Source organism: Ambystoma mexicanum, chromosome 11, assembly GCF_040938575.1.
Source record: "Ambystoma mexicanum isolate Mex_15411 chromosome 11, UKY_AmexF1_1, whole genome shotgun sequence".
NCBI classification, from domain to species: Eukaryota; Metazoa; Chordata; class Amphibia; order Caudata; family Ambystomatidae; genus Ambystoma; species Ambystoma mexicanum.
The window spans coordinates 1,403,065,596-1,403,080,140 of NC_090934.1; the positions used below are offsets into that span (position 1 = coordinate 1,403,065,596).

General features: G+C 44.7%; 1 protein-coding gene across 2 annotated transcripts in view; it reads right to left on the bottom strand.

Moving 5' to 3' along the window:
* ASB7 (ankyrin repeat and SOCS box containing 7) overlaps positions 1-14,545 on the bottom strand; it is a 155,975-nt gene that overhangs the window by 31,603 nt on the left and 109,827 nt on the right. For both annotated transcript variants that reach the window (XM_069625029.1, XM_069625030.1), the window contains exon 4: positions 12,172-12,777. In XM_069625029.1, the coding sequence (XP_069481130.1) occupies positions 12,172-12,777 (606 nt within the window). The remainder of the gene's footprint in view (positions 1-12,171; positions 12,778-14,545) is intronic.

Consider the following 14,545-nt stretch of genomic DNA (forward strand, 5'->3'; position numbering starts at 1 on the left):
CAAAAAAAGCAAAAGAACACAAAACTGATCAGAATTATTAATCCATCTCAATCGTCTCACTAGTTTCTTAGTTTCCTAAGTCTTAAAAAAAAGCATTCATATTTTCATTAGGTTATTGCTACTTTTACCAGTTTCTGAACTTAGGGTATATTCTCCAAGATAATCTTTCATATATTATTGTATATTGTTTGGTTTAGGTTAAATGCTTATTACCGTTCTCATTTTTGTATTTCTTTCCCCCAACTTCTCAGCACCACCATTAGCTTTCGTTTGGGAGCGCTTTATAGCACTTAAAAGTTGAGAAACTGGACTGGCTCAGGGGATTGCCACAAGAAATGTCACCTATAGGTGTGATGATATAAGAGACAAGTATTAAGTTTCTCAAATGGAGTAGCCATCAAGAAAGGAAGTATTAAATTGGGGTCCCAAGAGAAGGACCCACAAATGGTTCTCAGTAACTATATTGAACTACCCCCTTAAAATCGAATAACTAGAGATCGAAGGAATTTATTTTTATCTGAACCCTCTACACCAGTCTTTTTAAATAAACAAGGGCAGCCAAATAGCCTCCAACAGTACCAAAGCTTAAGATAAAGAAAGAAATTAACAAGCACTATAGTAGTGTCAAGCCAATGGTCAACAGCCTTATCAAAGCATTTATTGGAAACAACCAATCTACACACAGATACTGACTTGGTAAACGGATGCTGAACAGAAAACCAGAAAAATCTGAAAATTCCCAATTCCGATACCTCATCTTCAAGATCTAGGCATAGAAAGCTTGCGATCTGGCAATGGAATGAAGGATCATACAGCAAGGGATTATCCAAGATGGGCAAAGCATCAGGGCAAGGAGAACAGTAAACCACAGGCTCTACCTGCAACAGAGCTCTCATGAGAGCACAGACTCCTCTGCAACCACCATTCACGCCTTTGGGCCCCCAGTAAACTGGAGGTGCGTGGACGTTGCCAAGATAGGCTTTTAAAGCTTTGAAAAAACATGGAATTAAGGATACAACATGTCAACCCTCGCTTCTCCAAGACCCGCTCCTCGAATCTAGCAAGACATGGAGATAGGGAAAAATAGGACACCATAAACCGTAGATCCCTGGACCAATAGTGTGTTAGTATCAGTATAAGATGATAGAAAAAAACAAAGACGATTGCGGTATTAAGGTATGTGAAAAGTGTCCTATAGGTACAGTGACACTTGCAATCTTTCTTCCAGGGTAGAGCTGAACGATATGGACCAAAAGTCATTGCTCTATATTTTTGGGATGAATGGCGATATACGATATACATCTCAATATTGTTTAAGTGGGTAAAATGCTCAGTTGTAAGCCAACTACATGTGAGACGCCACCAGTAATATTACTGAAAAGTAAATACAAAACACAACTAACATTAATGTCCAGTTATGCTTATCCTAAAATTGCAATTGACTCAAAAGGACATCTCAACAATAATGGCAATACTAACAAAGAAATGCAAGTAGGATACGCACTGAAGTAGGCATTGACATTTTGTCATGCTAATTTGGCATCCAATTTTTTGGGTGACAGATTTATACATACATCTCCACGTTAATGAAATTGTCTAATCGTATATCACTTTCGAAAATATATCTATAGAGCTCCAAAACTCGAAATATCACGCGGCCCTATTCGAGAGCCTCAACCTGGGCCATTTTGACCATCTTGAACTAGTCTTCCCTGAAGAACTTAATCAAAAGCATTAGATAAAAAATAAATTTTTTAAAAATTAAAAAGAATTAGAAATCTGTGAAACATCAGTCTTTTTTGGGAACACTGAACTATCCGATCTGCGATCGATGTCCCATTTTAGACAGAGGAACATGCTCCACTGCTGCCTTGGTCAAACATTGAAGATTCTTTCAGTAGAAGAACGTCTGACGGAGGGGTTGGGACATGGCGGACTCCGATGGAGGATTCACGCAGGTTATGACAGACTGTACAAATGATCAAAGATTGTTTGGAAGCAACGGTCTGATGTAGCCTTCTCGCACTCCCGATTAAAAAAATGAAATTATGACAAGCACAAAAATAAAAGGGTACTATGATGAAAGTCCTAATCTCTGACTCAGTGAGACCCCTGATATTTTTGCTTTGCCATACTGATTCAATAACATTATCCACATGTGAATCCCTCCAGTGCCTTAGTGGGGGAGTAGCTCAGTGCTATGTCTGGGAGTATCCAAAATTTCCAGATCAGGGTGCCTTAAAAAGGTAGCCTGTGGCCATTTTCCCAGAGCAGGTTGCCCAGCTCCTTGCAAAACTCATGGGCTGGTGGCAGCTCTGTGTTATTTAGAAGGCGGCATGCTATTGCAGCCATTTTGTGTTGAGAACAGAGGGTTGTTCCATGCAGGTCCACATTAAAATTCCGACTTGGGTTTGTAAGTCCAGGGAGACTCCACAAGGATTTGTGTAACTCATAAGCATGGCATGACATGGCTGTTACAGGTCATCACTTTTATGGGACTTCCAAGTTTGGCGCTCAGGACAGCCATGAACAGATGCAGACTGTTGGTCTGGGATTCTGTACTGAATCCACACCCTGATTATCTGAGAGGAAAGCTTGGAAAGTCTGAATATGGTGACAATGCCCGATTGAGTGGCTGCTTTGTAAAAGATTGGATGCTGGATGCGCATCTAGCTGTGAAGAACTGTATAGAAAGGAATATCTGCACATACCTTTGTTACTAGAACTAGCCCAATCAATCAAATAACACAAAGATCTTTGTAGAAGCAACTCCCCAGAACCTGAAGCACTGGCAGCAAGTAGAATCCGTGACCCACGACTACCAAAGAATAACGCCAAACCTCTTTTGCACCATTGTGCCACCGTCTGCATCACTTTGGTCACTGAGGCTGCAATCCCTGCAACCAATGTAGCTGCAGTGTAGCCCAGCAGGAAATGTATCTTTCTTCACTCTGGCAACATCATCCCGAATCCTTGAGACGCCTTCCTTGGCCGAGGTCACAGTCTGCATAACAGTGACCACATCTGCTGAATCCAGATTTCGATGGCTCCTTTCACGTATAATTGTGAGATTGTCAGTTTGTAATTAATGTATTAGATACAATTGGCCCATAGGAAACCGATCAAGCACAACTACCACATGCTGACTCAGTTCTGCTTTTAGTATTGTCATAGCTTACAACTGACTCGCACTGAACAACTTTGCGATTTTGCTCATTTGTTTTTTTTAAAAATAAATTCTAGAAAATTGGATTTCAGTGATCCGTATATGTTTAAGAATCTGGACTTTTGCAGAAGTCACTACCAATCACCTTTTATATTAAAATGTTACTTTGCTGTAATAAACTGCATATTTCTCTTGTAGCAAAGCATGATTACATATGAAGAGTATATTTTCACATATGTTGTCTGTTGTGTCTGAAGTCCTATGGTTATACTTAGGCGCTGGCTAGGTGATATCCTGTTTCATAAGGTCGGGTTTGCTAATATTCAGTACATAGGAGATTCCACACTTTCTTTCTGTTTATAGTAGTTGTTTTTATTCTTGTAACCCGTTCTCTGGATTACATTGGTTGACACTCATGTGACATACATCTTAGTTTGTACATTCTTCAGGTTTGTAAAAAAGCAACATGCTTAGTATTTTCAAGTGCCTTTGGTAGGAAATATATCATAGGTAATCGAGGGTGTTTTGGTTTTAGATACTCACGTTCTTCATCAGTAATCAGGCCTCTCCTGTGCCATTTGGTGATTAGTTCGATTGCTTGTTGTACGATTGTCATTGTTGGGTATTCTGATTTAGCATCCTGGTGTTAGCAAATGTTTATTCGCCATTTTGATGTAGTCTGCCTTGTCCAGTATGACTATGTTGCCACCTTTATCTGCTTCTTTAATAATTATAGTCTTGTTTTCTTTCAGAGATTTTAGAACCATTGCTTCCTCAGGTTTCAAGTTTCCTGTTGTGCGGTGCTTGCTGTCTCTGGTTCTGTCTTCTAGTGTATGTAAGTCCTTAGTGACTGCCAGCTGTAAGATGTCACTAGCATTGTCCCCATACAGAGTTGGGGTAAAATTGGATTTCTTTCATAATTCCGGTATGTCAAGGTTAGATTCCTGGATGTTGAGGTCCTTGATAACAGCAGATTTGGTGATGCTGGTATCTGAATTTTCTACATCCAGGTTCACCAATAAGTGTGTGTGGTCCAGGTTTTCCAGGTCAATGGTACTGATTATTGGATTCTCTAGTATTCAGGTTTGCCAGTTCATCTGTTTTGCAATTTTTTTTTCTCCAATTTGAGCTTCCTTGCAAATTTGAATAGTTCTATGTGGGCTTCCACAAGGTCCATGTCATCCAGAGAACGGGTCACAAGAATAAAATCAACAACTACTATAAACAGAAAGAAAGTGTGGAATCTCCTATGTACTGAATATTAGCAATCCCGACCTTATGAAACAGGATGTCACCTAGCCAGCGCCTAAGAATAACAATAGGATTTCAGACAACAGAAAACGCATTCCTAACACTTGGATTGCAGGAGCTCTGTCCTTTTGAAATCCCATATACAGGTAACAGGCATCAATCTGATTACAATGGAAGCAAGCACCTGAAGAAACCTTTTAAATAGCACAGAGATCCACGGTCCTCAAACTCCAACTACCTGACCGTGTATGTTCACATGTACTGTGTGGACACTGCTTTGTGTTCTGTTGCAAGTCATCATGTACCCATTTACATTCCTAACAGCATCCTTACCTCTTACCTATTCTGCCGCATTCACCACTGGAAGCATCAAGCAAATACAGAGATGCCCTGCAACCAAGGTGTGGATTGATCTTCATGAAGTCAATTCTTGGGGTCTATGAAAATCCTTTCAGCAGGTAGGGGGGGTGGGGGGAGGGGTTGGAGGTAGCAGAGAGGGAAAATAACACTTAGGTTGCGGTCCCTGAAGCCCAAGGACTCTGGGTCTTTCATTGCTTACAAAAGAGTAGTGGTAAAAAACATCCTCTGGCAAATTAAGTAAGCGTGTTGAACAAGGTGGGTGGGTGGGTGTCAAAAGGTCATGAAAGGTTATGTTTTGTCTGGATGGCTAACTCTCCAGTAAAATGCTCACCCTTCTTATGGGGACGAACACATAAATGTTCGAATAAATAGTAGGACTCGGGTAAGTAGTTTTCAAATCGCATTTGATTAAATATACGGAAATGCATTTGACAGTGACTGTAGAGGCTGTATATTTTTCAAGGAATATATTCTGTTGTGTAACAGGCTGACATCAAACAGCATGTTCAAAGGTATGGGCTGAAAAGCTTGGCTCAATCTGGAGTCTACATCCGGGAGCATCACCTGACCACCACTCCTCATGGATCAGACCAAGCAAGCAACTGTTGAAATCAGCCCGAATAGTTCAGGTTTTTCTTTCCCATTAGAAATTTGCTGGAATGGGATCAGCAAGTCTGAAAACTTGACTAGAAGCCGTCTTCGCTTCTTTCCACAGCGTAGGAGTGTACCTCGTCAATGTACACGTTGAATGTTTATAACAGAGAGCACACTCCTTTAAGTGAAGACGTGAACTCATGAAAATCTCCTTTCCTCGACTTCATGTGGGGGAAGAGGAAGGTGAGCCGTAACGAGGCTCTCCAGCAGTAGAAGAGCAACCAGACTCAGGAGTGGGATGGCAGGGAATAGGATCATCTGCTCCCCTGAAGCCAGTCAGTTTTATCCAGCGAAAGTCTACGACATGGTGCGAATGAACGTTTGTGACAGCCTTAACGCACTGCATAAGTTTTCAGTCAGTGTGCAGCTATTTTCACTCCACTACGGCGGAGAACTTTAAAACCGCATTTTACTGCTTTACGTCGCTTGGTTCGCTTGGTTTTGGTTCTCTCGGCCTTGGACTCCCCTTGCACTGTGCCCTACCAATTCCTTTAATACCATTCAGACAAAACCCTTCCCCGCTAGATGAACCCAAGCCACTTTACCTCAAGTCAAACACCACTAACCCCCAGAGTTTGACTGGAGTAGCAGCCACCCCAGTAATCGTCGTATAGCAGCGCACCCCTCCCATAACATCAGTGTGGCCTTATTGCCAGCATCCCTTTCCTAGTACTGCTTTCATTTAATTTTAGACTGCATTTTCGGGTGCGCACATTTTCCGAATTTAAACTGCATTTTTAGGCCCTGCTTACATTTCAATTTAGGCTGGGACTGCTTAGATTCTATATTTAGGCTGTCAGGTACTGCACACATTTTGTATTTGACTGCATTTCAGGTTTTGCATTCATTTGAATTTAGACTGCATTTTCAGATGGTGCACACGTTTCAAATTTAGACTGCATTATTAGGCCGTGCTTACATCTTGAATTTAGGCTGTCCCAGGCACTGCATACATTTTTAATTTATTTAGACTGCATCATTCAGCTTCTGCACATGCCTCGAATTAGACTGAATTACTAGACCCTGCATACTTTGTATTTAGGCTAATTTAAGGCACTGCATACATTTTGAATTTGTATTTTCAGATACTACATACATTTTCGTTTCAGGTTTCCTTTTCGGGCATTGCATATCATTTAAACTGAGTCTGCATGTTCTGGCACGGTGTATGTTATTATACGCTGCCCTGCAGGTACTGCATCTGCTTCGACACCTGGCTACACTTCACACCCTCTCAAGACGTAACCACTCATACAGACGACCAGTCCTTACACAACCCCCCCTTACTGAAGCAGCTGATGGCATCTTCTGCCATGCCCACCAACTCCCAGAATAGGGCTGCACCCCAAAAAAAGATCCCCCTCCTCCTGGCACCCTTCTTTCACAGCCCCCAAGCACCTTCAACACACACTCCCCTCTCACCCATTGATCCAAACCTCCCCACCTCTCCCGTCTCCACCCCCCCTTTTTGCCTCCTCCATCACTGCCATTACCTTCCCTGAGCAGAGCATAGGCTGCTTTAGCAAACACCTATTTCACAACCCAAACCACTCAGCCCCCGACCCCCTCTGGCACCGAAATTCCTCCCTAAGCACAGAGGCATCCCCTTCCACAGGACGCCTCTATCCCCTACTCTATTCCCTCCCAATCCCCGCCCTTTCGCTCCCCCCTCCATCCAACCCGTCCTCTATGTAACACCCCTACTAACTCCCTCACCCTGTGCCACTGCAACCCTCCCCGTCGCCCACTTCCCCCCAGTAACAATCGCGCATCCCAAACCCCCTGGACAACCCTATCTTCCACTCCCTCCCACCCCCAAGCCGTGCATATCCTATTCCAACATCCCTCCTTCCCCCCTCCTCCCCCCCCCTTCAATGAGCCACCCCTCTCGAGCACTCTTCCCCCGATGGTCCCATCACCCCCTACATGCCACACTCCTCGTCCCACTGCCACCTTTTCCCTAGGACCCCTCTAAGAAACTCGCCCTCCTTGCTCCTTCTCCCCTCATAGCCACCCACCTAAACACTTCCTCCATTCGGCAACCAACCAGCTCTCTTGCAGCCTCATCATGCCAGATCTGTAGCCAAAAACAAAGCAGGCTACTTGACTTTATCTAGGATGAAAACCCAGATCTCCCCTTTATCACTGAAACCTGGTTCGCTGAGGACTTTGAACCCATTGCACAGAAGCTTTCCCTCCTGGATGCACAGCTGTGCATAACAGATGGGGCAGAGCCGGAGAACTAGCCATCCTCTACAGACAAAACTTCTTACAAATTGAGAAAAAACCCTGATTGCGAGTCTCTACTGGTGAAATTCCAACTCACTCCTCCTTCGCTCACAGTTTACTACTCCTCTACGGACACGCTGGCGGCAAAGGGAATTTTGCAGACTGTTAGTGACTCAGTCTCAGCCATCCTCATACCCAACCCTTCACTCACCTTGCTAGTGGCTCTCAACATCTGGTTTCATATTACATCAAAACCCATGACCCGCCCACTCCTTGACAAAATGGAAGCACTACTTGTCCCAACTGATCTCACACCCCACCCACATAGCAGGATACACTCTTGACCCTCTATTCAGCTACACCGGCCTGATTAACACCTTACCTCCAATGTCCCTTCAGTTGGACTGATGACTCCCACATCACTACCCCCCTAACCCATACTCTCACGTGCCTCCAGTCCTAGTCAGCCTTCCCAAGTAATTCTTTAGAACAAGGTCATCATGAATCCGAACCTGGCCAACTCGCTCAACACTCCTTCGCGGTCCTCACCCTCGATGAGGGTCCTCACATTATTGCCTTTTTGGCCATTGTCTCTCTAGCGTCCTTACCCCGTACACCCCTATGAGATCAGTCTCCCAGAGAACAGGCTGCATTCCCAAGTGGTTTAACTCCTCCCTCAAAACCCTTAAACATCGTCTGGAACGCACCTGGTGGTCCAACCTTAGACCCCTTAACAGAGCCCGCTAAGCCAGACAGACAGACCAGAGTGTATAGGATGGAAACCAGGAAAGCCAGACGATCTTTCTATGGGAGCTGAATAGCAAATTCCAATAACCCTAGCAGGGAACTCCCTAAGTTCCTTGCAGAATTCAGGATTCCAAGCTAGTCCTGTCCCGCCTCCACAATCCCAGGCACTCTGCAATGCCTTTTCAGACAACAGTGCCATTGACCGCCACCACTCCATCACTGCTCAAGTTATCAACAGCTGACCCCCTCCATCTTCCCCCCCCCTTTTCTCCCTTTGAATCCTCCCTTCCTGCTCTGCAGCACCCAGTCCACCGAGCATCTCCCACTCAGATTTCCTGTAACATTTTCCCAAAGCCGTCCTTCTGGATCCCTGATGACCATGACCAAAACTAATTTGTGGTAGGAATGCCCTCTGGGACCATAGTTCAGGTATGGGAACATTTCTAAGAGGAGACTTAATTTAAGTGTGTGCATTTGGCCGAGATTAGGACTTAGGAGGGCTGGCAAGGCTCCAGTTAGCAGCCCAAGAGGTCAGGCATACAGGCGGGTGCTGAGTGGTGGTTACGACAGAGCGCAAGTGCAGCAGACTATTTGTACTCGGCTAGACCGAATTTGACGTAGGTTGTCGCTGTATTCTAATGGCAGAGGAGTTGGTGTTTTAGTGCAAAGGTTATGTGACCAGCTACACCAAATTGGTTCTAGTCACAGCTGCATTCTAGAATGCATTGTAAGAAAGCCGTGCCTGTGGAAGATGTCCACCGAAGTGGTGCGTTTATACATACCGCAAACTCACATAGAGCTTATCTTCGTTGTCATGGTGTTCGGTTTACTGGGACTATGGGCAAGCTACCCCCAATTATGCCAGGGCGATACACTAGTTGTCCTAAAGCATCTACTAGTTGGGGGTAGACGCTGTTACAGCTTATTGACTTGGCAGGCAGACACATCAACCAACTTTAGGCAGTAAGGAGGACAGGCATAGGACGTATAGAGCAGGCACATTGAGCTGTCGCTAAGGTTACAGTTGACAGCGTAACTATACATGTTGGTTAGTTCTAGCGGAACAGTGTGGTTTTCAACATTTTGCAGAAGGCTGTGCAGGAACTTTCGTTTCTAAGTGTGGTGGGTAGGGCCTGCAATTTTTGGGAGCCAGGTGTTGAAATCTGGATCCTCCAGCTTTGGTTCTTTGGAAGGCTGGGACGTAGATCAGGTTGGTCAGGTGTGCTCTAATGGGTCCATTTGAAGGGTTGATAGTGAATCTTTCTGATAGGTAAGGCGGGGCATCGGTGGAGAGGCACCTGTGCGTGATGGCCAGTGTTTTAAAGAGTATGTGTTCTTTTACCAGTAGCTAGTGCGCTTCTTTCCTAGCCCGAGTGATGTGCTCCCTTTTGGAATGCTAACCAGGCTAAAAGGATTCTCCGAGCGCAATAGACAATTAACTAGCCATTGCCATGACATGTCTCATGTTCTACAGACGCTAACCAAGTCAGATAATAATCGCGATAGCAAGTATACCTGCATTTAACTACTGTGTGTTCCAATTGCTAACCTTAAGCAGTTTTAAGAATAAAGGGGGTTACTTAAAAATATCATGGAGCGTCATGGGCGACCTGAACCTTGTAGGCGTAATGCTTTACGTAAACCACACGTGTTAACCCGCATGTGCTTTCTTCTAGCTGCAGTGCCAGGCCACTATCATATCCAGGCTCAGCCCCATGGCTTGTCCCTGCAGGTATTGAAGGTAGGCTAATGTCAAATTGGCAGGTCCAGCACCTAGGCCCCGGAACAGTGACAAGCCATACTGCCATGCTAAAGCACAGAAAGGGCATTCCCAAATCACCTTGGTGCAACCAACAGTCTGTCATAAAGGGCTTTAGGCGCACAGGTCCGGTTCTCCCTTATGACCTATTGCGCATTTCTCCCCCTCCAAAACCCCCATTTAAGTGTGTTATGTTCCATACTCCCAAATCCATCTCAGAGCATCACCATTCTTAGCCCCCAAAATCAATCTAAGTGCATTACATTTCCTATCCCCAAAGTCCAGGTAAGCGCACCTCAAGATAGACCGTCGACATGTCTTCTAGGTGTTCACCTGTGGCATGGGTTTGGCCATGACCCCGGTGCCCGTTTCATGACCAGACCATATGTCCCAAAACTTTCCAGTGGTCACAAACATGCCAAGATCAGATTATAAGGTTTTGTGTAATGGTAACAAGAGCGTTCCAGTCAGCGTGCAAGGAGGCCCAGGTGCCGATCTGTGATTGTGTGCAAGGGGTGGACTGGGGGTTCACCGGACCAACACAAAGCACAACACACCTCTGCCATCAGAATGCAGCTATGCCCTATGACAAAGAATTCAGTGTAGCTGGACACAACGAGCCTCTTGCACTCACGCTCACTCCCAACCTCCTCTCAGCGCCCATCCACATGCCTGGACAATTTACTGGGGCTCTGCCATCCCACCAAATCCCTGCCTCGGCCAAATGGACAAGCCCCTTAAAAACCTCTCTGACAATCTTTCTCATATATAGGAATTCGGTCCTCCGACGGTGTTCCCACCACAAGTGCTTTAAGGCCATACTAATGGGATAATGGCGATATATATATATATATATATATATATATATATATAGCTACTATTTGAGAGGGGAAGTTTGGCTCAAGGATTCCAGAGCTCATGCCACTCGGGTACAATAAAATGTAAAGTCATCACCCATGCCAAATTTGGGGATGTACCCATTTAACCGACCTACACTAAATCAGCAAAGGCAGGTTCATAGGAGGACAAGAATTCAAACTTGTTCAGTAAATCCTCACTCCCTATGCTAAAGGCCATCCATCTATGGCCTAAAAGGCACAATGATATGCCCCTGACAAATAATAGTGTTTATTGAATTATTATATTCGATTACACAAGCAAACCTTTTTATAATCATTTTCACCAGAACCCTACAGCTTGATAGGGTTTGTTGGGGCTTGGGGAGGAGCGGAGGAGCGGGGGGGCGGGGTTGAAGTGGAAGGATGTGTGAAAACCTTGACCACCTGCTCTGAACCGCCTTTCAGTGCATGGCAGGCACAGCCTACACTCCTCCTCTATGACCAGGCACTAGACAATTAACAGTGGCTGTGCTGACCAGACACAAATCTGCCAGTTGCAAAACCAGCATGGAACAAAACAAGTTTTGTAAGGAGGACAGGACTGAAAGATGGAGAATTCAAAGTGGCTCTTATCAAAACAAATACTGTGGCCTTGGAGAGAGAACAGGATAGAAGGCTCATGCGGATTTTTGCGAGGTAGCACTTCCTTTTGAACTTGAGACAAGCTCCAGAATACCAAAATATACAACCACCAATTTTGCAGTCTTCTAGTTTCCATTTGCGGCGATTTGTTGGCGTGCCTATTCTCCCATTTACTAAATTACGTGCATGCCAAAATAATGTGTAAAACATTGAAACACATATCTGACATGCCCAACCTAGCGTGAAAAACAAAAACAGGTTTCACCTGCATCAAGCTCAGTGTTGCAAGTAGACGCAAGACACACTCGCACTTTTGGTTCACATCCCTTGAATGACAAACAATTGATTGACCAATACTGGAACATACATCCCATCTTGTAGAGTGTGATCTGAAAAAGTATTCCTCCTAAATAAAGAATCACATCAGAACACGTGCATTGCAGTAGCATGGAATGTGCAGCCCTGCCGGGTTACCTTGGCACTTAGACAAATAATAGCACAGGTGGCTTTTACACCAAGCTTACTTGTAACTTCTTGTAGAAACTCCAAACAAGGCCGGCTTGCTGCGGAAATGCTTAAAGAAACTGCCAAGGGGGCCTGTCCCTCATAGTTTCGTGTGTTCGTATCGGCCCCATAATTGTACAACATGCGCGCACAGAGCACGTCGTCCCTAAGCGCAGACAGATGTAAGGGCGTTTGTCCATCTTCCAGGCGGCCCAGGTTTGTGTCTGCGCCTCTCTGGAGGAACATGCGACAGTACGAGTGGTTGCTTTTGATCACAGCGTAGCGTAGAAGGAAGCCGTTCTGGATGTCTATGTTGGCGTTGTGGTCCAGCAAGATCTTGACGCAGCTGGAACGCTCGCGGATGATGGCAAGCTGCAGCGGGGTTGTGCCTTTGTCACTGAGTGGGTCCACCTCTGCCTTGAACTCCAGCAGGAGCCGAACAAAAGAGTCTCGGCCATAATGGGCGGCCACGTGCAAGGGAGTCCACCCATCATTGCTCTTGGCGTTGATAATGTCACCCCTATACTCAGACTCCAGCATCAAGCGTGCGATCCGTGCCCGGCCATGCATGGCCGCATAATGCAGGGCCGTGAATCCCCCAATCAGGTCCTTCACTGTGGGATCCGCTGCAGAACCAAAGAGAAGAACACAAATAGTGTTAAACATTTTCACTCCTTACAAAACCTTCACTTTTGTGAGCAGAGGGCGGGCTGCACGACAGCGAGAATAACTCACTGTTAGCAGTGCAAAGGTGAACCAAGTCAAGTCAAATAAAACGATCGTTTGGCCTACTAACAGTAGTCCCACTAGGTAAAACGTATGTGTGGCTTTAAAATGAAGATACATTTCGCTCCCCACTACTACCTAGGAATAAAACGGAAAGCTCACCATTACAGAGGGTGGAACGTCTCATTCTGCGGCATTTACAAGTTCTAGGATCACACTGAAAAAGACCCAAGGGTCTAGTTGTTCAAAATGTCTGATAACCTAATAAGGTCACACGCAACATGCATTTTTGCACATTTGTCCAATCCTCTGCCTTGACTGATTGCTGCCTTTCTGTATTCTCATCAAGCGGGCACTGCTTTGGAAAGGCGCCGCTTTCATTTTGCAGCATTGTACCGTGAATATATCAATGCAAGGCTCCAACACAATTCATCCTTTAGTTATACATGTTAAGCAACACTTGGGACCCAACAGGCGGTGACTATTGCTAAACATCACCGGCTCCTCCCAGACAGCTGCCAGACTGGTCATAAAAGATTACCTACAGCCCTTGTTGCATCGTGCAACACCACACCTAGACATCTCTTACTAACACACTGCACATTTTAGATTCCTTAACGCACCTCTCGTTCTCCTCCATCCACTATGCCCGCCATATATACAGTAACTAAACATTCCTAGCTCCCCTGTCGCCCGTCATCATTCAATAAATAGACCTCTCAGTGGGTCCACAAAAGCAAGTCAATTTCAGGTCCCTCATCCTTGTGTTGCTATATATCCTTGTCTTACAAGTTTTTGTTGCAAGCGCAACATTAAAGCTGTAAAGCTCACAAAGGATTAATACCCACTGTCAATTGATTGTTTATCTACTATGCGCTTATACACAAGGGTTTCAAAGCGCAACCATGCATGGAAGGGGAAAACAAGACAGACGGTCTTACTAGGCATGATAAATTCAGGTCATGCAGGTGAACAGAGCAGGTAGTGCTGGCAGCGGGGGGTGGGGGGGTAATTGGGACCAAGTGTGCCAGTCCCATCAGAACATGGGTTAAGTGCATGTTGTGAGTTGGTCACATGTGTAGGAAATTCTCTGTATGCCTGGATAAGTAAATGCTTTGTATGTGCAAGTCAGAGCGAATGAGGTCACTGTAGAATGTGAATGCTGGAATTTTTTTTTCTTTTCATTTAACGTGTTTCGCTCACAAGGAACTTTTCACATGATCAAACATTTTGTCAGTTTATAAATACAAACTGAATACATAAATGATAACATTAATAACAAAATATCAAATCTTACCATGTAAGAAGCACAGCCAATACCCAATGATAGTTTTTTGTATAGCGCCTATACAAAGTGTAGCATATATTTCATAAAATGTCAAATTAGACATAGTATACACAATCATAATGCAGTGATATTGTTTTCCTCCGCTATTCTCAATATATTTTGTACCGTAACCCATATTCTATATAGTGCCATGGGCAACGATGTCAAGCCAGAATTTAAACAGTAGTACCAAAATCTTTACTCTTTAGGACCTCATAATTTCTTACAAACTATTACAAATTAGTCCTATAAATCGACCCACATTTTCTACAGCCAGACATTACATGGCGGGTGTTTCCCAAAAGCAGATTCTACATTATCCGTTTGTACATATGCGGCCC